Genomic DNA, 25,232 nt, shown 5'->3' with positions numbered 1-25,232 from the left:
GCATGCAGGTATGTATACAATGTGAATTCCTGGTGCCCATAGAGGCCAGAAAATGGCATTGAATGCCCTAGACTTGGAGTTACAGCTGGTTAAGCTAATATGTGGGTATTTGGAACTGAACCCAGATCCTTTGCAACAGCAACAAGTACTTTTAAGCACTGTCAAGCATCTCTCCAGCCTCCACTACACAAGCTGTCCTTTTAAAAACAATGAAATTAAAAGAGAATCAAAATAATAAATTTCATGTCTCAGTGAGAGACTATTTCAAAACCCAAAGTGCGTGACTGTTGAGAAGGAAGGATACCCAGGTTGAGAGGGAGAGAGAAACGGAGACAGAGACAAGAGAACAAACTGGGCACAGTGTCAGGATCTGTAATCCCAGCACTGAGGAGGTAGGGGCAGGAGGATCAGGAGTCCAAGGTAACCTCAGCTAAAGAGCTAGCTCCAGGCCAGCCTGGACTACCTGAGATCTTGCCTTTAAGAAAAGGAGTAAAAATAGGATCGTCTAAGGCTTATTGAGCTCTTGTCTTTAGAAACGTCTTCCCATTAACCTTAACGGCAACTCTTAGTTTAGTGATTATGCTGCTCCTCCAGCACGGAAACCTGAAAGTGACTGCCCGCAGCCCACACGGCGGGTGAGTAGTAGGGCCTAGAGCTGACGCCAGACAGCACATTCCCAGTCTTTCCTTGATGATTCCTTCACAAAACATGAAATCCATTCATCCAGGTTGCTAGTGGAAGACACCACCTGCCCACAGCAGTAAGGGAAACAGCCCAAGGCCCTGATTCCGGCAATGGCAGAGGCTGGGGAAGCACTGATCAGTCAATAACCATCAGTCTCTGATGCGGAGCAAAGAGATCAGGTTCAATTTCAACTCTGTTCAAACAGCCCACTGGGTAGTGACATGGAACCAGGACATCTTAGCTGCCTTGCTTATATGACTCAAATAAATGTCCAGCCTGAGGACAACTCTCCGTGTAGGAGATGACAGATATCAGCAATCATTCTTCCAGTGGTCTCTTAAAAGATCATTCAGAACATAAGAGATTTGGGACTGGGGACATAGCTCAGCTGGTGAATTGCTCACCCTGCGAGCATGAGGCCTGGGTCTCTAGCCCCCGTGTAGAAAGCCAGACATGATGATGATGCTCAATCCCAGCACTGAGGAAGCCGAGACGGACAGATGCCTGGGGCTTACTGCCAGCCCCCCAAGCTCACAGTAATAAAAATAAGAAAAGTATTCTACAGGACAGACCCTGTAAAAAAGAAATAAGGTGAATGGCTCCTGAGAAATGACACTTGAGACTGACCTCTGACCTCTACACACAAACACATACACACACGCACCAACACATACACACACAAAAAGGTTTCTTTAAGTGAGTAAGAATGTTGGAGATTTATGGACGCTGGTTCCCTGATGGTCCTGATTGTATCCCTGCCTCCAGGGTGCCAAACCTACATGGACATCGTCATTGTCCTGGACGGCTCCAACAGCATCTACCCCTGGGTGGAGGTCCAACACTTCCTCATCAATATCCTGAAAAAGTTCTACATTGGCCCTGGCCAGATCCAGGTGAGTGTCTCCAGGGCTCGCCTCTGCTGAGCAAGATCCCCGAAAACCTATGGTCTGAGTGACCCCACAGCACTGGGCAGCATCTTCCCATGAAAGGGTAGGAGCTGGTAAGCCCAGCCAGCCCTGGGACTTGCTGCCTCAGGTGCCCATTTTTGGTGGGCGCACTGAGGATGCCTTCAGGGGTTGACTCCACTTACAAAGATGACCAGCTACAGAGTCAGAAGTCAGGAGAGGTGGGGAGGCATAGAAAGGGTGTGTAGAGACGCTGGAGGACATCAGGCATGGGGGGTGCTGGGGAGAATGGACTTGGAGTAGACTAGCTGCCAGCACATCTGGGAAACATTGGTGGATAAGGGCTACATTGATTTCCCAGTATTTTGGCTCGATGAGGACTAAGAGACAGAAGTGCCAAAGTAGCAGGTGTCAATTCTAAGAAATTCTTTCTATGCCGGAGGAGTAACCCAATATCCAGAAAGAATCCACGCCAAAATGCCAGGCATGGTGGTGTGTTTATAATCCCAGTGCCAGGAAGGCAGAGGCCAGTCAGTCTGGCCTAATTGGTGAGCCCCAAGTCAATGAGATACCCTGTCTCAAAAGGGGTGGGTGGAAGTACTAAAGATGACACCCAAGAGTTTCCTCCAGCTTCCCCAATATCACACATGCAAACACATACACAGCCCACACACGTACACATACCTCACACACACACACACACACACACACCACATGCACACCCGCATACAGCACACACACATATACCAAACACACTGCACACACACACAGCCACACCCACTTACAACACACTCAACACACACACAAAGGTTTTCTTAAGAAACCTTGTAGTTAATAGTGTTGGTGAAAGGGAGCCAAGTCCTACAGTGACAAGCCCCCTCCCACCAGAAGACGGTCTTTGATGCACTGGGATAAGCAGCCAGCATTCAAAGGGTTCTTAAACCCAATAAACTTGGTGAGCCCATTCAACAGTAACACTATCACCAAGCCCTGAAACCAGTCTCTATAGCTTGGTGTTTATCTTGAAACTATTAATAGTGCCGAAACATTATCCACTTTGAAAATGTCAGGCCTCTTCTCATCCGAGTTTCAGGGACTCTTTGTTACAGAGTTTGGTCAACAGCCCTATGGTCCTGGTAAATTTTGATAAACCCATACACTTCCCCTGATAAATTCTGGGGAGTGGGGACTTGGGTCGGGGTTGGAAGTGGGGCCTGGGGTGTAAGGGTGTGTGTGTATGTGTTCATGTACATATGTGCATATAAACATGCAAGTGTGTGTGTGCACGCGCATGTGTGTGTGTAAGCCAGAAGTTGATGCCAGGTGTCCATTTTTGAGGCTGGGTTTCTCATTGAACCTGTAGCTCACCTATTTGGCTGGGCTGACTAGCCAGAGAACTCCAGGGATCCACCAGTTTCTCGCTTGCAGATACCACCACACACAGCTTTTAAACAGGCACTGAGAATCTGTACTAGCATGGCAAGCACTTAATCAACTGGAGCTCTCCCCAGACCCAGATCCTAATGCTTTAGACTTCTAGTCTGTGTTCATTCTCCATCTTCTTAAGGAAGATGTTCAACCCGATGAGCCTTCCCTCTCATCACCAAGTCCCTTTCTCTCTGTGGCCCTGATTTGTTCTATCAAGCCATCCCCAGAACAGCCTGTTTCCCTCGGGCTGTGGTTTCCTCTGGGAAGGACTCCTGGGAGAGGGACCCTCACAAATGGAAGTCTGAGAGTCATGGTTCTGCTACCCTCTGCTCTGGTTTGCAGGTCGGAATAGTTCAGTATGGAGAAGATGCGGTACATGAGTTCCACCTTAATGACTACAAATCTGTAAAGGACGTGGTGGAAGCCGCAAGCCACATTGAGCAGAGAGGAGGGACAGAGACCCGCACAGCATTTGGCATTGAATTTGCACGGTAAAAAAAAAAAAGTGTGTGTGTGTGTGTGTGTGTATGTGTGTGTGTGTGTGTGTGTGTGCTTGTGTTTGTGTTTGTGTGTGTATGTATGTATGTAAATCTCAGATACTGTTTGGGCTACTCCCCCACCATTTGGTGCTTTCAAACAGCCAAGTTCTGACAGAGGGCTGGGCTTAGTTGCTTAGTTCTCTCTTGGGTCCTCTCACTTGGTTATGTTCTGGTGTCCGCTAGAATGGCTGTCACCTGAAAGTTCACCTAAGCTAAAAGTACCAGTCGGCACATTCACGTTGCCATCAACAAGAGCACAGGGAGACTGGTGATCTAAGTCACCAACTGTGGCCATCCGGCTTGGTTTTCCAATACTCTCACAGTGGACTCTTGTCTTCTTGAAGGAGAGAATTTGATCAAGAGACATACATGGTTTAAACAAAAGTTTACTTAGCAAAGCAAAGCAAGCACCCCAAAGCTAAGGAAAGCATTTACTTGAGGCTGTCTTAGTTTCAGAGGTTTAGTCCATGGTCATCACGGCAGGGGAGCATGGTGGCATACAGACAGACATGGTGCTGGAGACGTAGTTTAGAGTTTTACATCCTGGATCCATGGGGCAGAAAGAGAGAGCCACTGGCTTGGGCTTTTGAAACCTCAATGCCCCCACACAGTGATGTGCTGTCTCTAACAAGGCCACACCTCTTAATCCTTTCAAACAGTGCCACTCCCTAGGCATACAAATATATGAACCTATGGGGGCCATTATTCAAACCACCACAGATCAGATCTCCCTTTTAGGGTATTTCTTCCCATGAGTCTCATAGAAGGGAGACAGGGTCAAAATCACAATGCAAGTGATATTGCAATGAAGACCCTGCAGTGGTACACATGTGTGGGTCGATGACCTGAACCTTAGTTTCTGCCTAACTGCAGCTTCAAGGATAGTTTACCATAAAGGGGTATTCTGACCCTCAGTGTAGACAGCTGCCTAAACCCAGCCGCAGTCTTCCTCAGTTACTCCAAAGCTAACTCCTTTGCCTACTTGGTCCTAATACCAGGGCATTGGGGAGTTCACAAGAGACCCAGCAGGAACTGGGAGACTGCCTATGACCTAACCAATGGGCCTCAGAACGTGACTTTCAATACATCTCATTACCCAAGCAAGTTGCCAAAGGCCAGGCCCACCCAAAGGTGTGATTCCGCCTCTTGATGGAGGAACGGCCAGGCCAAATGGAAGAAAGGCATTTGGAGAAGACGGTAGCATGCAGCCAACTTTAGAAAATGTTCTGTCATAGTCTGTAGACTATGGAAAGATGAGGGTTTAGGGATGTCGCTCAGCTGGAGAGTACTTGCCTAGTGTGCATGACGTCCTAAGTTCGATCCCTACTACATTAACTAGACTTGGTCATGGAAGCCTGTGACACCAGGCTGGAGGTGCAGACCAGTGTTTGCCTAATATAGGTAAAGCCCTGGCTTCAATTCTGAGGACCACGGGAAGAAAGGAGGGAGGGAGGGAGGGAGGGAGAGAGAGAGAGAGAGAGGGAGGAAGAGAGGAGGAAGGAATGAAGAAAGGAAGGAAAGAAGATATAAGAAAAGCATGTTGGTTCTGAGCACAGAGTCTGTCTATACAGTGTGTGTTATTGGTGGCATATAAAGAACACGGTTAAATCTAACCCCGGAGGTAGTAAAGAGACTGATTCCTTAGAACTCACTCCAGAACACACTCAATGTCTGTCACCTCAAGATGTCCACATGGGAGTTCACAAGCTTATTCTATTGATGTCACTGCTGAATGCCCTCTGTTTAGCCCCAATAAAATCAGCCAAAATTAAAGGTTTTGTGATCCAAGGCCTAGGCACCTGCATTGACAAGGTGAAAGTCACTTTAGTTGAATATGTCTAAATTGGAACATGATTTCACATGGTCAGAAGATCATGACTTTTCCAACCCCATGACCTCTGGTGACGTCACCACTCAGTTCCTGTGCTTCTGTTTGTGAACACTTGCCCAGGCTCTGCCTAAGCAAGCAGTCCTCCACTCAAAGATGGCTCTCTATTCTTCCTCTCAAACAACAGGCCACTTTGCTCTTTGGCCATCACTGGAATGAGAACTGTGACCACAGGCCCTTCTGATGACAATGACAGAAGCCAGTGACCACGAGGGGCTGTCACTTCCTACTGTGAAGCTAAATGAATAGTGTGGGAACAAAGCTCACTGATTTGGGTTCATCTTGCAGTCAACCAGCCTCAGGTCCATGACATACATGTGACTCACAGGACAATCTGAGCCACTCATAACTCATGATTGCTACTGAGGTTGCAATCTCCACCTCCAGTAAAGTTTGAATTCTAGTTTTGGGACCTGCCATGTTTAGGTCCCAAATTATAGCCATGATGATGAATGGATGGGTGGGTGGATGGATGGATGGATGGATGGATAGGTTTGCAGATCTTAAGATGGAACCCATGGTCTCATTTTTCTATACAAGTGTTCTGCAACTGAGTTGTATTTCCAGTCTTAACTGTATTTCTTGATAAAAGGTCTTCTACATAGTCCAGGCTAGCCTCAAGCCCCCAAGTAGCTACAGTTAAAGGTTTGTGCTACCAGGTACTCACAAGCTTTTTAAGGTGAACATTTTTCTCTCTTTACACGGTTGTCTCCAATTCATTCTGTTGTGCCTTTGGTTTTGTTTTATGTCTGTTTGCTTTTTTTCTGTGAAACTACTATCAGACCAAGATCTAAGCCACAGGGTCAAGGGGTCACAAAGGTAGAGATTTGTGGTTCCTGGACTTGGTGGTTCCCAGCCAGCACCGAGCTCTGACAGGCGTTAGCGCTAATCTTAACTCAAGTTTGAGAGGTATGACCTCCACCAGAGAGACCTGTCAATAGGGAGGCAGGGTAGATGCCAGAGAGTGACCTTGAGCGGAGCTGAGGGTGCTGACCCACCAAGGGAGTGCAAGAGGGCATCATGGGTTGAGTAGGCAGCTCTGAGGCTCAGCACATGCCCAGGGCTGGGCCCACACAAATACAGTACTATTAATCCACAGTCCTCCCTTTCTTATTCATTCCCAAGATCTCACATTAAAATTACAATTTTAAAAGTCCCATGGTCTTTACAAATTCAAACACAGTAAAATTCCTGTCTTTTTAAAATATCCAATCTCTTTTAAAAGTTCAACTCTTTCGTCTGTAGGCTCCCTTAAAAATCAAAATTAAATTAAATGTGTTCTTTGAGAGAGAAGAACCAGGACAACATCACAATTTGAACCAAGCAAAACCAAACTCCAACAGTGTAAATAACTCAATGTCTAGTTATCTGGGATTCACCCACGATCTCTGGACTCCGGCAAAGGGCTTGGGTCGCTTCTCCAGCTCTGCCCTCTGCAGCACAGTTTGTCTCCTGGGCTCCAGCTGGCCCGACTCTACTGCTGCTGCTGTTCTTGGTTGTCTTCCCATGGTACTGGCATCTTCAAAATGCTGGGCTCCTAACTGCAACTGGGATGCTCTTAACCAATAGCCTCTCATGGGCTATCTTTACAGTGCCTAGCCTCAGCTTCTCTGCATGACCCCTTCAGTCCTGGGTCTTCAGCTGCCACTGAGGCTGCACCGTCACCAGTGGCCTCTCCTGGCCTCTCACAGCACCAAGCCCCAGCTGCTCTCCATAGCCCCTTTCTGCCTTCAAAACCAGTACCACCAGGGAGATGCTTACCCATGACCAGGTCCAGCCGCCAACACAAGGTATAACCATAGCCACCTCAACGATGCTGGTCTCGTCTTCATCACTGCTAATTTCTTAGCTCCAGCTAGCCAGCATCAGTTGTCCAAGAAATGTAAAGGTTTTACGTTTGTGTTTCTGGGATCTTGTTAATCACAAGCTGATTCTTGCTAACCAGAACCACAAAAGCTTAATTCAAAATAACAAATGGTCCTGATAGAGTCTTTAAACCTCCTCTGAAATGTCACAAGCCAGGCCTCCATCTTCTGCACTGCTCTCAACATTCTTACCGTCCGAGCTCCCACAGGACATCCCACAAAGTTCGTAACACTCAACAGCTCTTCAGTCCAAAATTCCAAAATCCTTCCACAGTCCTCCCCTAAACATGATCAGGTCTGTCACACCAATACCCCCACTATGCTGGTACCAATTTCAGTCTTAGGGTTCCTAGGCTGTGACTAAACATCATGACCAAAGAACAAGCTGAGGAGGAAAGAGTTTATCTGACTTACACTTCTAGATCATAGTCCATCATTGGAGGAAGTCAGGACAGGAACTCAAGCAGAGCAGGAACCTGGAGGCAGGAACTGCTGCAGAGGCCATGGAGGGGAGCTTGCTTCCCCTGGCTTGCTCAGTCTGCTTTCATACCTGGAGCTTACGGAGGCCTTCCCTCGACTGAGGCTCCTTCCTCTCTGACGACTCTAGCTTGTGTCAAGTTGACACACAAAACCAACAGTATAGCTAGATGCTCAGCAGGCAAAGTGGCCTGCTGTACAAGTACGAGAACTCGAATTCAGGTCCCCAGAACTCATACAAATGCCGGGTGGACCTGGGGGCCTACCTGTAATCCCAGTGGGAGGCAGAGATGAGGGGTTTCTAGCGCAACCTGGCTAGCTAGACAAGTCAAAGACCCGGCCTCCATATGTAAGGTAGACAGGGATGGAGAAAGACTCTGATGTCAATCTCTGGTGTACACACATACATGCATTCATACATGTTGAACACACACATATGATTCCACACCCCACATAGAAAAAATACAAAAGAAAAGAGAAGGAAGGAAAGAAGGAATAAAGAAGGAAAGACGTCGATGTCCAGGCCATACCCCCTAAAGTGTCTGGGTCTGGATAGGACCCAAGCATCAAAAAATGTTTAAACCTCCCACCAAAGATTCAGACATGCAGCTGGGTCTCTGAGTCACTAACTTATCCCAGTCAGGTTTGCTGCCCCATGGTCTCCCCTCCTCCCTACCCCTTTGCCTACCATACAGCAGTATTGGGACTCCAAGAGGGCAGTGCACTTTTTAAAAACAACGGATCCAGAGGCTGGGGAAATGACTCAGTTGGTAAAGTGTTTGCCACACGAGCATGAGGACTTCCGCTGAGTTCATCAGCACCCACAGCACTGGCTGCACACACCTGTAGTCCCAGCGCTTGGGAAACAGAGGCAGGTGGAGTCTAGCAGCTACTGTGTTCAACAAAAGACCCTGTCTCAAAAAGATATGATAGGGAATGACAGAGATACCCAGTGTCAACCTTTAGTTTCTACACGCAAATGCTCACTCTCACACACAAGCATTGGACATGCACACACATGCACATATGTGCACACACATGCACATGCATATCCAAGAGACCCAGCTGACCAACTGGTGCAAGAGCATTGTGATGCAGACCTTGAGCTGCTGGAGTACCCACAGTTGCAGCTTCCATGGCTGCCCCCTAGAGGACATCAGGCTGCCCTGTTCCCATATCCCTCTTCTGACCAATCCCTGCATCTGGTTCCAGTTCAGAGGCTTTCCAGAAGGGTGGAAGGAAAGGGGCCAAGAAGGTGATGATTGTCATCACGGATGGGGAATCCCATGACAGCCCAGACCTGGAAAAGGTGATCCGGCAAAGCGAGAAGGACAATGTGACCAGATACGCAGTGGCCGTAAGTTCTACCCCAAGGAGGGGGCGGAGAGCAGTTGGTTACTCTCAGAGGCTCTGCCCTCAAACCCCCAGGGATTCCCAGGAGCTGCCTCCCTAGCAAGGGCACAACAAGCTGTATCCTCCTCTGAAGAACAAGTGGAGTGTGCGAGAGGCCCTGGCTTCCATTCCCAGCAATGTTTAAAACCAGATGTGGTGGTGCACACCTGCAATCCCAGCACTAGAGAGGCAAGGCAGGAAGAGCAGAAATTCAAGGTCACCCTTGGCTGTAGGACAAGTTTTCATCCAGTCAGCTGGGGCTACTTTTATTTCTAAGTTGACTCTTAACACTGTATGTGTGTACGCAGACATGTGTAGGTTTCCACAGACGTGTGTGGGATTCCATTTTTCTTCTTTTTCCAGGGAGTTTAAAGAAAAAAAAAGGACCCCCAGTCCTCCCAGATTCCAGAACCCCAGATAATCTCAAGGGTCTTATCTGGTACCCCCAAAGAGTACCTGTTTTCAAATGCCAGTGATACCTTGAGAAAGGCTCAAGTTATAGCCCGTCTCCAGGTCCTTGAGGTCTGGGGTTGTGGGTGTGTGGAGAAGTCAGTACTATGTCCTGGTTTGTCGTCCCTGCCCCTGTTCTCTGGCAGGTCTTGGGCTACTACAACCGCAGGGGGATCAATCCAGAAACTTTTCTAAATGAAATCAAATACATCGCGAGCGACCCCGATGACAAGCACTTCTTCAACGTCACAGATGAGGCGGCCCTGAAGGACATTGTCGATGCCCTCGGGGACAGAATCTTCAGTTTGGAAGGTGACCGACTCATGGTCTTACACCTCTGCCCAAGGACTATAATACCCCAAAACAGGGTGATGATGAGGCAGCACAGGCCTCACCTCAGGACCCGCTCAGAAAAGAGCCCCAGTTCCCATGATGCCCCAGGACACAGGACCCTGGACTAACTGGTGATACACAGAGCTAACATCTTCTTGCTATTGTTTTAGGCACCAACAAGAATGAAACCTCTTTTGGACTGGAGATGTCACAGACGGGCTTTTCCTCGCATGTGGTAGAGGTACAGGACCCTCCTCCTCCTCCCTTCTCCCTCTCTCTTTCCTTACTCATTCAGGTCTGTCTGCCGCCCCACCTTTTATGGCTCTCCCGTGTTTTTTCAGTGTCTCTTTGCCTCCTAGAATTTTCTAAAGCCTGGAATGGGGAAGTTAAGGTCTTCAACTTATTTCTAGTGTCTTCTGCCTGCTTCAGAAGCCAGCTCACTATACATGTTACACACACACACACACAGAGAGAGAGAGAGAGAGAGAGAGAGAGAGAGAGAGAGAGAGACAAGAAACAGAGTGGGTGTGTGGGGGTGGGTACCTCCCAGGGCCTAATGTCTCATTCAGTCCGTAGAAACCCACGCAATCAGGTCAAATAACAAAACCAAACAGCAAGTACCTGATAGCATCAGAGTCTGAGGTGACCTGTGCCAGCTCAGCCAGGGCATGTACTCATGTCAGGAAGGTGTCTATAGCTCCCAGCTCCATCAGGAGGCTGCAAAACCCATCTCTGTTCAGACTCTGCATTGGACTGCAACAGCCCCAGGTGTGCCTTGCCCATGAAGGACAGGCTGCAGGTGTCACTAACAACACACGGTATCAGGGGCCATGTTCACCTGAGGCTTAACCTAAGGGAGCCTGGGCCCTCACAGAGGAGTAAAGTCAGTGTTTTGGGAAACATTTCATAAACTGTCACGTCCTGGGGGCTCCATGTGGGAAGCATGTCAACCCCGAGAGTATACCAGTACATGCTCCTCCTCCAGGTATGTGTGCTTCAGACAACAGGTGTCTTGGTTGTGCGTGTGTGTATGTGTGTGTATGTATGTGTGTACGCTCTATGTTCAGGAAAGGTCTGCAGGCCCATAATGATTATACATCCCTCTGTCGTCCCCCTACATCCTCCGAACCCTTCTGGGCAGGGCAGGATTCCTGGTTCCCATCCTGCAGATAAAGAACGATTCATGAGGTCAGGCAAGCTGGGGCTAAAGTGACGTGAGCAAGGACTGCGTGAGCGCTTCCCTCTGCAGTCGGCAGCTGCTCTGAGAGGGCTCCCAGGAGCTCTGAGTAAGAGATCCCTGACTGGAGAGAGCGGCTCATGCATGCCAAGCAGCAGGCAGATGTTTGGAAATGCGGCGTGTGCACAGATTTTTGCCAGGCCGCATCTGTACAGTATCAAGTCCACTGAAGTGATACAGCAAGATACGAGCATGGATTTCCCACCATCCCAGCAGTCCCTGGCCAGGTGCACAGCCCTGTAAACTTTCCCCAGGGGTCCCTGCACCTCATTTCATGCTCAAAAGAGCCCTGTGAGGTCTGCAAGTGGTGACAGTCATCACACTTGACTGGGCCCACTGGTCTTTTAAGTGCCTTCTTATTGGCTGGGATTCAGGAGGAGCAGAGGTGGAGCTGGGCCACCAGGAGGCAGGAGCTTACATTTACATGAGGTCAGGCAGCCAATCCCTGCTCAGTACTATCAGTACTGTCCCTCTGAGGACAGGGCAAGAATGAAGATCTGATTTTAAATACCCAGCATGGCTGCCTATACCCATAATCCCAGCATTGCAAGAGAGAGATGGGTAGACCATAAGAGCTCACTGGCCAGCGTTCCTAGCCACCTGATAGGCTTCCAGTTCAGTGAGAGACCGCTGTCTCAAGGCAGAAACGTCAGCAGTGACAGAGGAAGACACCTGATATTCCGCTCTGGCCTCCAAAGGCACAGGCATTGGCATGGGCATGCCCTCCTGCGTACTCACACGCATGCACCCGCCACACAGAAAGGGCAACGCGGGGGGGAGGGGGGGAACGACACAGCAAGAAGATACAACTTCATGAAGAGCAGGGAGCATGGATTAAGATGTAGCTGAAATGCCAAAAGGAATCAGCAATGAGCTTTGCCACCCAAAATCAGCTCACAAACTGCCAACACAGCATGGACAGCAGGTTGCGGGGAGCGATAGCCGCCTCCCCGGAAACCAAGCCTAGAGCGCCGAGGCCTAGGAAATTATAAGCAGGTGACGACTACTTGTGGGAGGCCCCAGAGAACTCCTCCATGGGAGGAAGAACACTCTGCTACCACCCTGAACTGAGATGGCCAAGGATATGGCCAAGTGTCATGACAGGAACACACAACTGTCCCTGCAGTGAAGGCCACCCAGGTAGAGATACCCTGGGGCTGTGTCATGGAAGCTCAGTGGCCCCATAAATCTAGGGTGGCCTGAAGGCCATAAGTCAGGGAATCCAGACAGCCCCATGAGGAAACACTGGATGCCAGATGCCAGTCTTTCCCAGATGATTCACGCCATTTCCCAGCTGGGCCACATGCCTGGCGTCCCCCACCAAAGTTCTGGCCTTTTTCCCAGGATATTCTAGATTCCCCCCCCCCCCCAGATTTCAGATGTCTGGGGCCCTCAGCTAGGAAGACTGTGACCTGGGAGATTTGTTTTGATGGCCTTCATGAACACACTTCCTAGTACACCTGTCCCCAACAAATCCATTTTGGGGACCCAAGGTCTGTCTGTGGCCAAGATACAATGGCATAGGTGAAATGAGAACTCACCTTGCCCCTCGCTCCTGAGGTCCAGGGCAGTTCTCAAACCCTACACAGGGAGGATGGAAAAGGCCCTCCCAGCAGGGCCAGGCACCTGGGTGGAGCCGGCCTTTCTCAACACACCAGAGGTCCCCGCTGTCAGCAAGGCCACAACACCTCTTCAAAACCCTCTCCAGACATCAAGAAGTCTAGCATGCAGTCACAAACTTGGACTCAGCAAACAGACATGAAGAAAGGGTGGCCCACCTTCTGGAGGGGCTCAGGTAGAAAACCGGAAGCAGGAGCCATGTGGGGCTTGGGAAAATCAGTGGGGGCTTTTCTTGCTGCCCCATCTACCCTCTGGCCAAAGACCCAGCCCCGCCTAAACTTGCTGTGCAACTTTGGGAACGCTTCTGCCTCTCTTCGAACCCCAAGTGCAGATAAGGAGTCTGCACCCTCCCAGGGCCCCTGTGGGCTCCCACGGGAGAGGATTGGATGAGAAAGTGCCCCACCAAGAAGGAGCATACTCCAAAATCAAGGAATGTTGGCAGTGACCATGGACAACAGGAATTTGGGTTCCGGATCTCAGTCTTGGCCCAGCCCACTGTCAGTGCTTCCCAGCTGAGTGGAGAGGGAGCTAATTAGAACATTGGACTTTGAACATGACAGAGCACCAGGCACTCCCCAAGACAGCTTATTTATAGTTGCAAAAACATTCCACAGGGGAAGTTCTCCCTCCAGAGAACTGGCCTTTTCAACTGTTGGATAAGATCAACTTGCCTCTTTAAAATGGCAGGAGATCTTTGAACCCAGCCAGAACCAGCCAGCTGGGCTCATGGAGGGCTGGGGTGGGGGATGAGGAGTGGAGGTGCTGTGACCTTACCTGCCGAAACTGTAAAAGGCCAAAGCTGCTGCTGGCAGAGTGCTTGGCTAGCACAGGTCAGACCCTGTGTTCTAGCCTAGCATGCGCGCACACACAATGAGTAAGGATCTCACACTGCCTAGGCTAGCCTCAAAGTCACTTTGTAGCTAAGGATAACTTTGATTTTGGTCCCTCTACTTCCACCACCCGAGTGCTGGGATTATAGGCATACACCCATCATGCCCAGTTTGTATGTTGTGGAGAATGGAACCCAGGGCTTTGCCCATGCCTGGCAACCACTCTACCACTGAGCCACATCCCGGGTACATTGAAGCCAGGGAGCAACTCCAGGTTTCTATGTTTTTCTTCTTTGTTTATTTTGAGGAGGAGTCCACCACTAGCCTGAAGCTCACCAAATAGGCCGGGTTGGCTGGCCAGCAAGCGGGGACACATGCCTGTCCAGCACTGAGTCTATGGCACATGCTGCCATTCTCAGCTGCTTTTCCCATGAGTCCTAAGGACTGAACGCAGGTCACTGTACTTGCAAAGCAATCACTTCACTGACTGAGACATCTTCCCAGCCCCTATTTGCAAAAGAAAATTAAAGCCCAAAGCTAAGATACAGGGTAGCCGCCCCTCCCCTGAATCTGAGGGGTGGGGCTACTAGTCTCACCTCCTCCTTCCTGTACTGCTATCCAGGTACCATTCCTCCTCCTTCAGGGCTTGCTGTTTGCCTTCCTATGCCCAGTCATGTGGTTTGTTCACACTAGGGGTGGGGAGGGTCCAGGGACCCAGTTCTCAGGAAATGACACCTCCTGCCTTCATACCCAGGCACAGCGGCATGCACTGGTCCTGCAGTAGTGGGCAGGGCAAGGGACACCCTCCAAGTCAGTGAAGAAACAAGCTCCATGGCCCTGGCTTGTCTGCCCAACCTGTCTCATCCACTCTGCTTCCGCTCTACAATTCGCTGTTCCTAGAAAGCAAAGCTGCCTTCTCCCTGACTGGGGCCTTTGCTCAGTCGCTCCCAAGGCAGGCTTGAAGGGGCTTGAAGGAGTGTTGGGCTGGGTAGGTAACAAGGAAGCTGAGTGGTTTTAAAAGTCCAAGGAAATGTGGAAGGTTTGTCCTGGGTTCAGAGTTTATTTCTAGAATGTTCCTTTATCTGTTTTTAAAGTCACACCCTTGAGATCAGCTTGACCCATTTTGTGCTAAGGATGAGACAGGGCACCATGGTCTCTGAGGCTTGATTATAAGTCAAGAGCCCCAGTTGGAAGCTGAGTTTCTAAGGAACCATCCTGGCAAAGGTACCCCCAGATGACTATGGTGCATTAGAGTTTGCAAGACCTGGGTGATTTCAGCAAGAGGTCGCTAGAAACAGGGTCTGATGCTACATTCTTCCCTGGTGCTAGGATGGAATCCTGCTGGGAGCCGTGGGAGCCTACGACTGGAACGGGGCGGTGCTGAAGGAGACAAGTGCGGGCAAGGTGATTCCCCACCAGGAGTCCTACCTTAAGGAGTTCCCAGAGGAGCTGAAGAACCATGCCGCATACCTAGGTGAGGCCCATGGGAGGGTGGCTGGTGACAGAGGGTAAGGAGGGCCCCAGATTGAGAAGCCCATCTGTACCTGTGGGCAATTCTAGCTACAAGGCTGGTTTCTCCCTAGCTACATCCCACACCCCATGCCAGCATCTGACCATATAGAATAAATGACAGCAAGTTCCCCATAGTATAAGTAGGCTCCCATGGAAGCTTCTAAACTTTCGGTCAGTTGCCAGGGTCCTTAAAGCTTTAGGTCTGGACTGGAGCTACGTCACACTGGGCCTGCCTCCCCTAGGACAAAGTGCAAGCCTTGTCAACAGCCGTTCTCCTTTTTAGTAAATAATTCTGTTTGGTTTGGGGGCTGGGGATCAAGCGCTACATCTCCAGGGTCTTTCCATTAATCCACACACTCAAGGGAAACAGGACTCACTATTCCTCCTCAGGCCTGGTTGCTCCCCATACCAAAACCCGGCAAGCTGTACTGAGCACACAGCATCAGAGACCAGTCTGTTTCTTCCTCTGGCAGGCTACACAGTGACATCGGTCGTGTCCTCCAAGCAGGGGCGGGTGTATGTGGCCGGAGCCCCCAGGTTCAACCACACGGGCAAGGTTATTCTGTTCACCATGCACAACAACCGCAGCCTCACCATCCACCAGGCTCTTCGGGGCGAGCAGGTAACGGAGAACAGGGGGCAGGCTCTGGGCAAGGGTGAGGGTCTGACCTAGGCAGAATGAGTAAAATGGCTCCTCCCTCTCAACAAGAAGGTCCCACACCCACAAGTATCCCCCTGTGTTGGGGGCACAGGTCCAGTTCTCTCTGACTGAAGGTGCCTGCCAAAACAGTTACCCACTAAACAGCCACAGAACCTGCACTGTCCCCTCCCCTCAAAGTCCAGTTGGCTCCTAATGAGAGCCTGGGGCAGCTTCTCCCCTCTGTCTTATGGGCCTCTTGCCTCTAGAGTGCAGGGTGACCTCTGCTGCTACCCTGCCTGGTGTGCTCAGGAGTAGCCGCTCCAGGCAGCATCAGTGTCTAGCTACCTGGCCTGGGCGTCTCCTAGCTTTGGGGTATTCTAAAAGGACAGCCACACTCCTTGAGCTGTCTTGTTATTTTTAAGTATTTTCCGACCCACAAACCTCTCCGCCGACACAATAATCCCAAACAGACCAAATCAGTCCGAATTAGAAGATGACCAGGTTTAATGGCTGCCAGTGCTCCTGGGTGGCCCCCCGGGAAAACATGGAGGGGGAGAAGGAGAACCTGAATAACCTCCAGAGAGGGAAAAGGGGAGACCATGTGTTCATTCTCGCGGGTGGGGGGGGGCAGTTTAAATAGCCTGTGGGAGTGGTCTTGACCCTTCCTGGGGAGGAGGTCACTGGTGGGCTTTCTCAGAGGTGGAGTTTGGACTGAGGCAACTCCCAAGGGAGGGAGCAGAAATGAAATTTTTTGCCCAACATTCTAAAAATGGGTGCCAGGGGGCTGGGGTGAAGCCCCCAACTAAATAATCCAGACTCTTTGTTTAAAGGGGTGCAGGGAGCTGAGATGACGCTTCCGACCAAACAGTTATATCATTCCCTGCCCCCGCCCCCCCCCCCACACACACAACAAGACCCACAGGGACAGCAGCTTCTTCCTTTTTCCTGGCAGTAAAGCTCACTGCTAATGCCACTGTCCCTCTTGGTTGTCTCATGCTGACAACCAGACTGTGTGACAGGGTGTGTCAGGTAGTTAGGACACCGATTAGAAAGCTCTGGTGAGCAAGCACTGGTGGCAGGAACAAAATGAATCACGGCAGCAGCCAAGGAAGCTACACAGCTTCTCCAGGATCGTACAGCAGGTTCCTGACCAGGTCATGCTAAGAACTCAGGCTCTTGCATGACGTCACCTCTTGACTCCCAACAGCTCTACCTAGACCAGGCCTTGATATCTCCTGACTGACAGCATCCTCTGGCCCCACCCAGGCCCTGGCCTGCCTTCTCTCATTACTTGGAGCCTGAGAAGAGCCCCATTCTATAGCTTCTCCGGCCCTGTGTCACCAGGACACACGCCTCTCCTATCAACCTGAGCGCAGGCTACAGAGGGTCACAATTCTCTGACTCCTCTTCTAGGCCAATGGCGCACTGGTATGCACCTCATGTTCAGACCGGCAAACTCTTCCCCAGCCCACTCCACCCCACACCAGCCCTCTCTCCACCCCGCCCCACCATGGTCCATCCCACTCCACCAGCTCCACCAGCTCCAGCCTGCACCAGCCCACTCCACCCGCCCCCCACCACCATGGTCCAGCCCACTCCACCGGCTCCACCAGCTCCAGCCCGCACCAGCCCACTCCACCCGCCCCCTACCCCCACGATTCAGCCCACTCAAGGTTAGCACCTGCAGGAAGGGAAAGGCTAGACCTGGGAACTACAGGTAATATGCTGATAACTCAAGACTCTTTCCTGATCGGCTCCACCTCCAGCATGAAAATAAGAAACTGTAGAGCTGAAGACAGAACACTGTGACCCACACAGCTGAAACCACAGATTTAGTTGACTTTTCCTGTCTGCTTTATATATAATTGCTTTATGTTGACACCTCTCTTCCTTCCCCACCCGGCTCAGGCTCTTGTCTTTTTCTTCTGTCTGTATATTTATCTTCCTTCTTAAAGGCTTTTTTGTTTTGTTTTGAGACATGGTCTAATGTAGCCCAGGATAACCTTAAACTCACTATACTGCGGAGGATTGCCTTGAATTCTTAATCCTCCTGCTTCCACCTCCTGTGTTAGGATTATAGGCAAGCAGCACCACCTCTGGTTTATGCGGTGCTGAGGCTCAGCCCCAGGGCTGCAGCATCCTAGGCAAGCACTGTACTGACTGAGCCACATCCCTAGCCCATGTAAAGTCTTTAGAACAGGCTACTGAGCCAAGCATGATGGTGCACTCCTTTAGTCCAACACTTGGGAGGCTGAGGCAGGCAGATCTCTGTGAGTTCAAGACCAGCCTGGTCTACATAGCAAGTTCTAGGACAGCCAAGGCTATATGGTTTTATGCCTGGAGGTCATGGCAGAAGGAACATTAGGCTTCCTGTGTCAGAGTGGCTTAGCCCAGCAATCACCAGGCTTCTGACCCTGGCCAGGCAACTGGACTCTTCTTGGTTTCAAGTAACCCATGCAAAATGGAAAAAAAAATAAAAGGCAGGCTGAGGTGTAAGCTCAGCAGCAGAGCTCTTGCCTGGCATGTACCAGGGCCTGGGTTTAACACTGCCTCCTAACAGTGTGGTGCACCCACAAGCTAACCCAAGGTTTTAGTGTCTTGTTTGGGGCCCTACCACAGGCAGGATCTGTTCCCTCTTCTAAGCATTTACTGAGCCCATCCTGTGTGCCAGGCATGACCCCCAAGCCTACAAGGGCCTACCCTCAAGAGGCTCCCAAGGAGGGAGCAGACCCTGGTGGGAGAAGGCACCCTTGTCACAGATGGCGGGGTTGAGAGGGCAGAGACACCTTCTCAAAGAAAGTGAAGGCTGAGTGTCTTCAAGAGGCAGGAGCTGGAGGAGACGATGTAAAGAAAAGGAAAACTTGTGAGAGGGAAGCAGGTCTCAGGAAAGGGAAATCACTGATGCACGGCAGGAAGGGGCAGGTGGAGGAGGCTCAATGTTGGGAGCCAGGGGCAGCAGAGCAGAGACTGGGAAGGGAGGCAGATCCTACAGTGTCATGCTAAAGAACGTAGGCTTTATCCCAAACACCAGGCTGTATATGGCCTGGGGTTACTGGCCAGGTGGCCATCACAAGGGTGAGGTGGGAGCAGTCAGGCAACAACAAGATGCTGGCCAATACCAGGCTGCATGTGGTAGAGATGGAAGTAGAGACAGGGGGTTCCTCAGTCTCTAATGGAAGGTGAATGGTGCCCCGGCTCATGTGGGGATCACTACACTCAATGAAGGACAGAGATAAAGAGAGAGTGAGCCCTCGGACAGGCAAGTGTCAGTCACCCACCATCGACAGTGGGAATGCCAGTGTGCTCCATGACACTTGGAAATGAACTATTGTGGCTTGATTAAACCATTAGGGGACATAGCTCACTCTGAATCAGCAGAAATCAAGTCACAAAGAACCAACCCGTCATGGTTGGCTATTGCACTCGAGTTCGCAGCAGCTAAGGTTACCTGCACAAGCCTAGATGGGGAGGAGCTCATGAAGCCCCACCCCTAACTGATGACCTATTAGCAATTGATAGCTGCAGAATGAAGGAGAATCCGTTCCTTAGGGGTGTGGTCACTAGTACACACGTGGGCAGTGCTAAGTGGCTTTAGTCCGTTGTTTTTTAAAGGGAAAAGAAATAATGTTGAGAGAAGATGACTAAGGGGGACCTGGGGGAAGTTGGGGGGCAAACTGGAGAGTGGATAGGACTGGGTTTTATTATATACATGTCTGAAAATTCTCAAAGAATAAATGTTTTTAAATGGGGCCTTCATGAGGAAAAAAAAATGTCCTGAAGAAAGGTTCTGGATACATTGTTATATCTAATAATCAGGAGAGATGAAGAGCAGTCTCGTTGTGATGAGAAGAGCTTCTTTATATATAAGAACTGGTAATGTAAAGACCATAGAACAGAGTGGGGGAAATAAAAAAAAAATACTCACGCTGGCTGTGTCTCAGTGTTGAGACTATGGGTAACTCATTTTTGTCTTCAAAATTTTTATGTAGTTTCTTTTTTTGCCATTATATTATTTTGATTTTTGTCATTATAATATATCACAGTCCCGAGGAATAAATAACCATAGTTAAAGTTAAGTAATGGAAATCCAGGAGGGTGGGAAAGAGCTGCCAACTGAGATAGGGAAAGAAACAAGGATACCCTGAAAGCAGGTAAGTCTGCCCAGAGGAGAGGATGGGAGGGTGGGCATGAGAAGGGAGGGCCTGCCAGGACCCCAAACATTCCAGGTCAAAAGATGACCCAGGTTCCTGGCCAGGGCTGTCAGTGTGAGACCTTGGGACCCAGCTTGATCTTTCTCCCATCCATGTGCCGCAGATAGGCTCCTACTTTGGGAGTGAGATCACCTCAGTGGACATCAATGACGACAGAGTGACCGATGTCTTGCTGGTGGGCGCCCCCATGTACTTCAGCGAGGGCCGAGAGCGAGGCAAAGTGTATGTCTACAATCTGAGACAGGTACTGTGGCCAGGAGGGGCCAGGCAGCTCTGCAGGGCGTCAGTCCTACACTGATTTGGTCAACCTTGAGGGAACCCAGGTTCCCAGGAGGCTGGCTACTGCCTGCAGGAGCCAGCTGGGAAGGACAGAAGCCTCTCTGCCCTGGGCTCCTGTCACTGGGAGGGGTCCTGAGAATGGAATGAAGAGAAGTCGTTTGGTGCAGGCAAAGGGAGTCGAGATCCCAGAGCCTCTGCCCAGTTTCCTGAGCCTCTTCCCGGCCTTGATTTTGCAGAACCGGTTTGTTTATAATGGCACTCTGAAGGATTCCCACAGCTACCAGAATGCCCGGTTTGGGTCCTGCATTGCCTCAGTTCAAGACCTCAACCAAGACTCCTACAATGATGTGGTGGTGGGGGCCCCTCTAGAGGACAGCCACAGAGGGGCCATCTACATCTTCCATGGCTTCCAAAGCAGCATCCTGAAGAAGCCCATACAGGTGAGGCTTTGGGGAGACTAGGTAGAGCAGAGAGTGGGCAATGTGGGCTGCACCCACGTATTCCTGCGGCCCAGTTTCCGTGCATGCCCTCTTGCAGGAAGGATCCTGTCTGTCCTAGCTGTGCCTACCTCTAGTGGAGGGATTGACATGGGCACAGTGATGTTCACAATGTCCCCCATCCTATCCCCATATACACCTTTATCCTCTCGACATCAGACCAGTAAAAAAATCCCAGGCACCAAATATCACTGCCCCAACAGGAACCCTGTGACTGGGACACTTCCAGCTGGGTTCCATTTTCACTACAAACAGACCAAGCCCAGCTCAAATTTGACCTTCTTCAGCCTCAAAGCCATCAGAATTTTGCCCACTCTTTTTTCTCTTTTTTAAAATAATTCTTTTTTATTTCATGTGCATGGATGTTTTGCCTGCATGTATGTGTTTACAGTGCCCAAGGAGGTCAGAAGAAGGCATTGGATCCCCTGGAACTAGAGTTACACCATCATGAGCTGGCATTTGGGTGCTAGGAACAAAATCCAGGTCCTCTGCAAGGGTAGCCAGGGTTGGTTTTTTAATGTTTATTTATTTTGTATATGGGTGGTACCCGCAGATATGTATGTATACCACATGCATGCCTGGTGCCCATGGAGGTCAGAAGAATATGTTTGATTCCCTGGAACTGGAGTTAGAGATGGCAGTGAACCAACACATGGGTGCTGGCAATTAACCTAGGTCCTTTGTAAGAGCAACAAGTACTCTTGTTACTAGGCCATCTCTCCAAACCCCATTTTTACTTTTCTTTCTCTCTTTTTCTTTTTCCTTTTTTCTTTTCTTTTTTTTTTTTTTAAGGTTGACCTATGTGGCCCTGGCTAACCTCAAACTCACAGAGATTCACCTACCTCTCTGCCTCTCAGGCTGGTATTAAAGACATGTGCTACTACTCTGGCCCACCCATTCTATTCGTAATTTCACATATGTGTACCATGCATACTGACTGTTTTCACTTCCCTACAAAACCTCTATTCATCTCCCTGCGACAACACACACGCACACACACACACACACACACACACTCACAATTATCTCACTCGTACGTATCTATTCATTTTGTTTTGGGAACCTCAGCGAAGACTTACCAGCACCATCTGTGTGCTCATGGGAGCTATATGCTGGAGCCTGGTGTTTCAATAGTAGGAACACAACAAAAAAATAATGAGTCCTTTTTTCCCAGAATCTATCAATAGATAATGGATCAGGGGTAAAGGGTAGGGTCTCCCGTGAGCCCCTTCCCCTTCCCTGACTGATTGTTGATAGATCCCAGCGCATATAACTACAGTTGTAGGTTAATGATCTAAATGGTTGTATCAAGTCTAGAGAATCTGCCTACATAATTTATTAGTAAAACAGTCAAATAAATACAGCAAGGTAGAAATGCCAGTGGATTTGTTATCTTCTAGGTAATTACACTGACATTCACCAAGTACTTTATTTTATCTTTTGTGGTGCTCAGGATCAAACTTAGGGCCTTGTACCTTCCAGGTGAGCACTCCACCACTGAGTTACACCTTCAGTCCTTGAGTTTTTAAGGCAAGGTCTTGATATATATATAGAGAGAGTCCATGCTGGTCTTGAATTTCTAAGCCTATTTCCACCTCTCAAGTACTGAGATTGTAAGTGTGAGCCACCAAACTTGTTAGGGAATATTTTGAGACATAAACAGTGACTTTAAAGGCGGGGGTTTCTCTGGTAAGGCAGCTGCCAGGTCTCAGAGCTCAGAATTGTCTGTCCCCCTAGAGCTAACCGGGGCTCACAGTGCACACACCCTTTCTCTCTTCTCCCTGCAGAGAATCGCAGCCTCAGAGCTGGCTCCTGGCCTACAGCATTTCGGATGCAGCATCCACGGACAACTGGACCTCAATGAGGATGGGCTTGTGGACCTAGCAGTGGGTGCCCTGGGCAACGCTGTGGTTTTGTGGTCAGTTCCTGTTTTCCCGAACTACAGGACTTCCCTGAGGGTTACCAGACTAGAGTGCTTCAAAAACCTGCTTCTGGGTCCTCGCCTCTTGGTTTTAGCTACTGTCATCCAAATGAATCCTGAACCTCTTCCATCTCGTGTGATCTTGGAGTCCTGATCTCTATTCCCAACAGAATTCTAAAACCTTTGGCCACTTTCAGGTCCAAAATCTGTCCCTCACCCCAGAACTTTCCCTACACTCTGGCCCCTGCAACATCTCTTCCTCTGCTGCCCCCCCCCCCCCCAGGTTACACAGAGGGAGCACTGAACCTCCTCTAGAAGGCATTTTCCTCTCCTCCAGCACAGAGTGGATGTGAAATATAGGGGTTTCTTTCTTCCCACCCCCCTGACTTTATTTCCTTTGTGTGTGTGTGTGTGTGTGTGTGTGTGTGTGTGTGTGTTTCCACATCAATGTTTTAGAAAAGCCCGTGCATTGTCTTGTGTACTGATACTTTTAAAATGTAGCCATGGTTAGCCTGGAATTCTCTATGTAGACCAGGCTGGCCTCAAGCTCACAGAGATCCACCTGTCTCTGCTGAGGTTAAAGGTATTATACCACCATTCCTGGGTGATTGGAGCTTTTTAAATATACATAGATGAGATCAATTTCATCATTTAGGGTTTTCTGCACTAACTTAAAATTTGAAGAAAAAAAGAGTCAGTCAACTTTCTGTCATCTTGACACTGACATCTGCAGCGTCTGGCTGTACTTCCTGTCTCTCCCCTTGCTTGTGCTCCAAGCACCAGCCACTCAGCCTCACTCCTGAGCCCATTAGACGTGCAGAGTCTGTGCCAACAGACAGCAGCTGATCTGGACTGCAACAAGTCTGCAGGAGGCAGTGGTGCATGCAGATTAGAACTTGAGAGACAGTCTTAAGACAAGCTCATGTCTCCAGTTAGTGTGACCCAGGGTGCAGCCTTGGCGTGGGATTTCATGTTGGTTGGTTGGGTTGTAGACTCACTGGGAAGTCGGAGATGACTTTGGATTTCTGAGCTTTCTGACTCTGTCTCACCACACCTTGTTTATGATGCTGGGAATCAAACCCAGAGCTTCATGCATGCTGGGCCAGAGCACTGCCAACTGAGCCACATCCTCTGCTCCTGAAATGGGTTTTCTTTTCCTCCTCCCCCACCCTTTTTTTTTCTTTGCTTTGCTCCACTGTTCCTTCCTGAGCTGGGCCAACAGGTTATTCTTCAGTGACAAGTCCTGAGAGAGAGGACCAGGGAACCAGAAGGTGAGGGGACAGATAAGTCTGGGATCAGGAGGTCTTACACAGGCTTATGTCTTATGTCAAGCAAGCTTATTTAGAAGCATGGTATTTTATATACTATTTCCAGGGGAGAAATGGGGCGCTATCAGCAGAAACTACCATACAATGGGATGCAGTCAGCAGGAATCTAATCAAGCAGTGTGGCCCCAAGGGAGCACAGGGTACATCAAGAGTGGGACTGATAGCTCCAGTCTCTTAGGGGAAAAGCCAAGTTCCTAGTAACAGCAAATCCCCAGCCTCTGCCCCAGACTGCCCTTGCCAAGCCTGCTCCTGAGCCAGTACACGGAGCTAGGTTCCTTTTGTCATTTCATAAGGGCCTCTGAGACAGCCTTGGATTGGTTCAGCTCACAATCCTTTCTTTCTCCTTTTTCATTTATATTTGATCAATGTTTTGTCTCTATGACTGTACACCATGTGCACGCTGGTGCCCACACAGGCCAGAAGCAGGAGTCAGATCCCCTGGGACTGTAGTTGCACGTGGTTGTGAGCCGCCACATGTGTTGGTGCTGGGAATCAAACACGTGTCCTCTGAAAGTGCAGCCAGTCCTCTTGAGCCCTGAGCCATCTCCCCAGGCCCTCTCTCCCCAGTTGATTCGAATGTATGTCAGGCTGGACATGCTGGGTTGGGGGAAACCAGTAGTCCTCGACAAGATCAACCCGGAGGAAAAGGAGGATGGGCTGTCCTGGAGCCCTAAAGCCGCTGAGCCACCTGCCCTCTCTCTTTGGCCAATCAATCCCATAGCTTCCTCAGGTCTCTCCGCCACACCACACCCTCTAGAGGGTTTTGCAGACTCCACATCTGGGTCTGTACTTCTGCCCCTGGGTCCCAGCGAGGCAGAACTCCAGCCCCATCCTAGCTGACCTGCCTGTCTTCTCCAGGGCCCGCCCCGTGGTGCAGATCAACGCCAGTCTCCACTTTGAGCCACCCAAGATCAACATTTTCCACAAGGACTGCAAGCGCAACGGCAGGGATGCCACCTGTCTGGCCGCCTTCCTCTGCTTCGTGCCTGTCTTCCTGGCACCCCACTTCCAAACAGCAGCTGTTGGTAAACCAGCCTCCTTGGGCCACCAGCCCAGCTCTGGTTTCTCTGTGGGCTTAGTGATTGTTCTGGTTCCCAGCCTGGGCCTTTCCCGAAATGGGTTCTAGGTACCAGGCCACACCCTGAGCACCTTCAATGCCTGCTAGATTCTCCTCTAAGGCTCTCCTTTCAAGGGAC

General features: G+C 50.0%; 1 protein-coding gene across 1 annotated transcript in view; it reads left to right on the top strand.

The window, feature by feature from the left end:
* The window catches only part of Itga11 (integrin subunit alpha 11), a 101,102-nt gene that overhangs the window by 52,995 nt on the left and 22,875 nt on the right, over positions 1–25,232 (top strand). Inside the window, exons 6-16 of the mRNA XM_041679723.1 lie at positions 1,450–1,577; positions 3,360–3,508; positions 8,999–9,143; positions 9,775–9,940; positions 10,132–10,202; positions 14,978–15,122; positions 15,634–15,782; positions 20,115–20,255; positions 20,527–20,730; positions 22,575–22,705; positions 24,895–25,061. Of these exons, the coding sequence (XP_041535657.1) occupies positions 1,450–1,577; positions 3,360–3,508; positions 8,999–9,143; positions 9,775–9,940; positions 10,132–10,202; positions 14,978–15,122; positions 15,634–15,782; positions 20,115–20,255; positions 20,527–20,730; positions 22,575–22,705; positions 24,895–25,061 (1,596 nt within the window). The remainder of the gene's footprint in view (positions 1–1,449; positions 1,578–3,359; positions 3,509–8,998; positions 9,144–9,774; positions 9,941–10,131; positions 10,203–14,977; positions 15,123–15,633; positions 15,783–20,114; positions 20,256–20,526; positions 20,731–22,574; positions 22,706–24,894; positions 25,062–25,232) is intronic.

Source organism: Microtus oregoni, unplaced genomic scaffold (assembly GCF_018167655.1).
Source record: "Microtus oregoni isolate MIOR12 unplaced genomic scaffold, Mior012 000032F_ref0000030, whole genome shotgun sequence".
NCBI classification, from domain to species: domain Eukaryota; kingdom Metazoa; phylum Chordata; class Mammalia; order Rodentia; family Cricetidae; genus Microtus; species Microtus oregoni.
The sequence above is the reverse complement of the archived record's forward strand: the minus strand, read 5'-3'. Positions and strand labels throughout refer to the sequence as shown.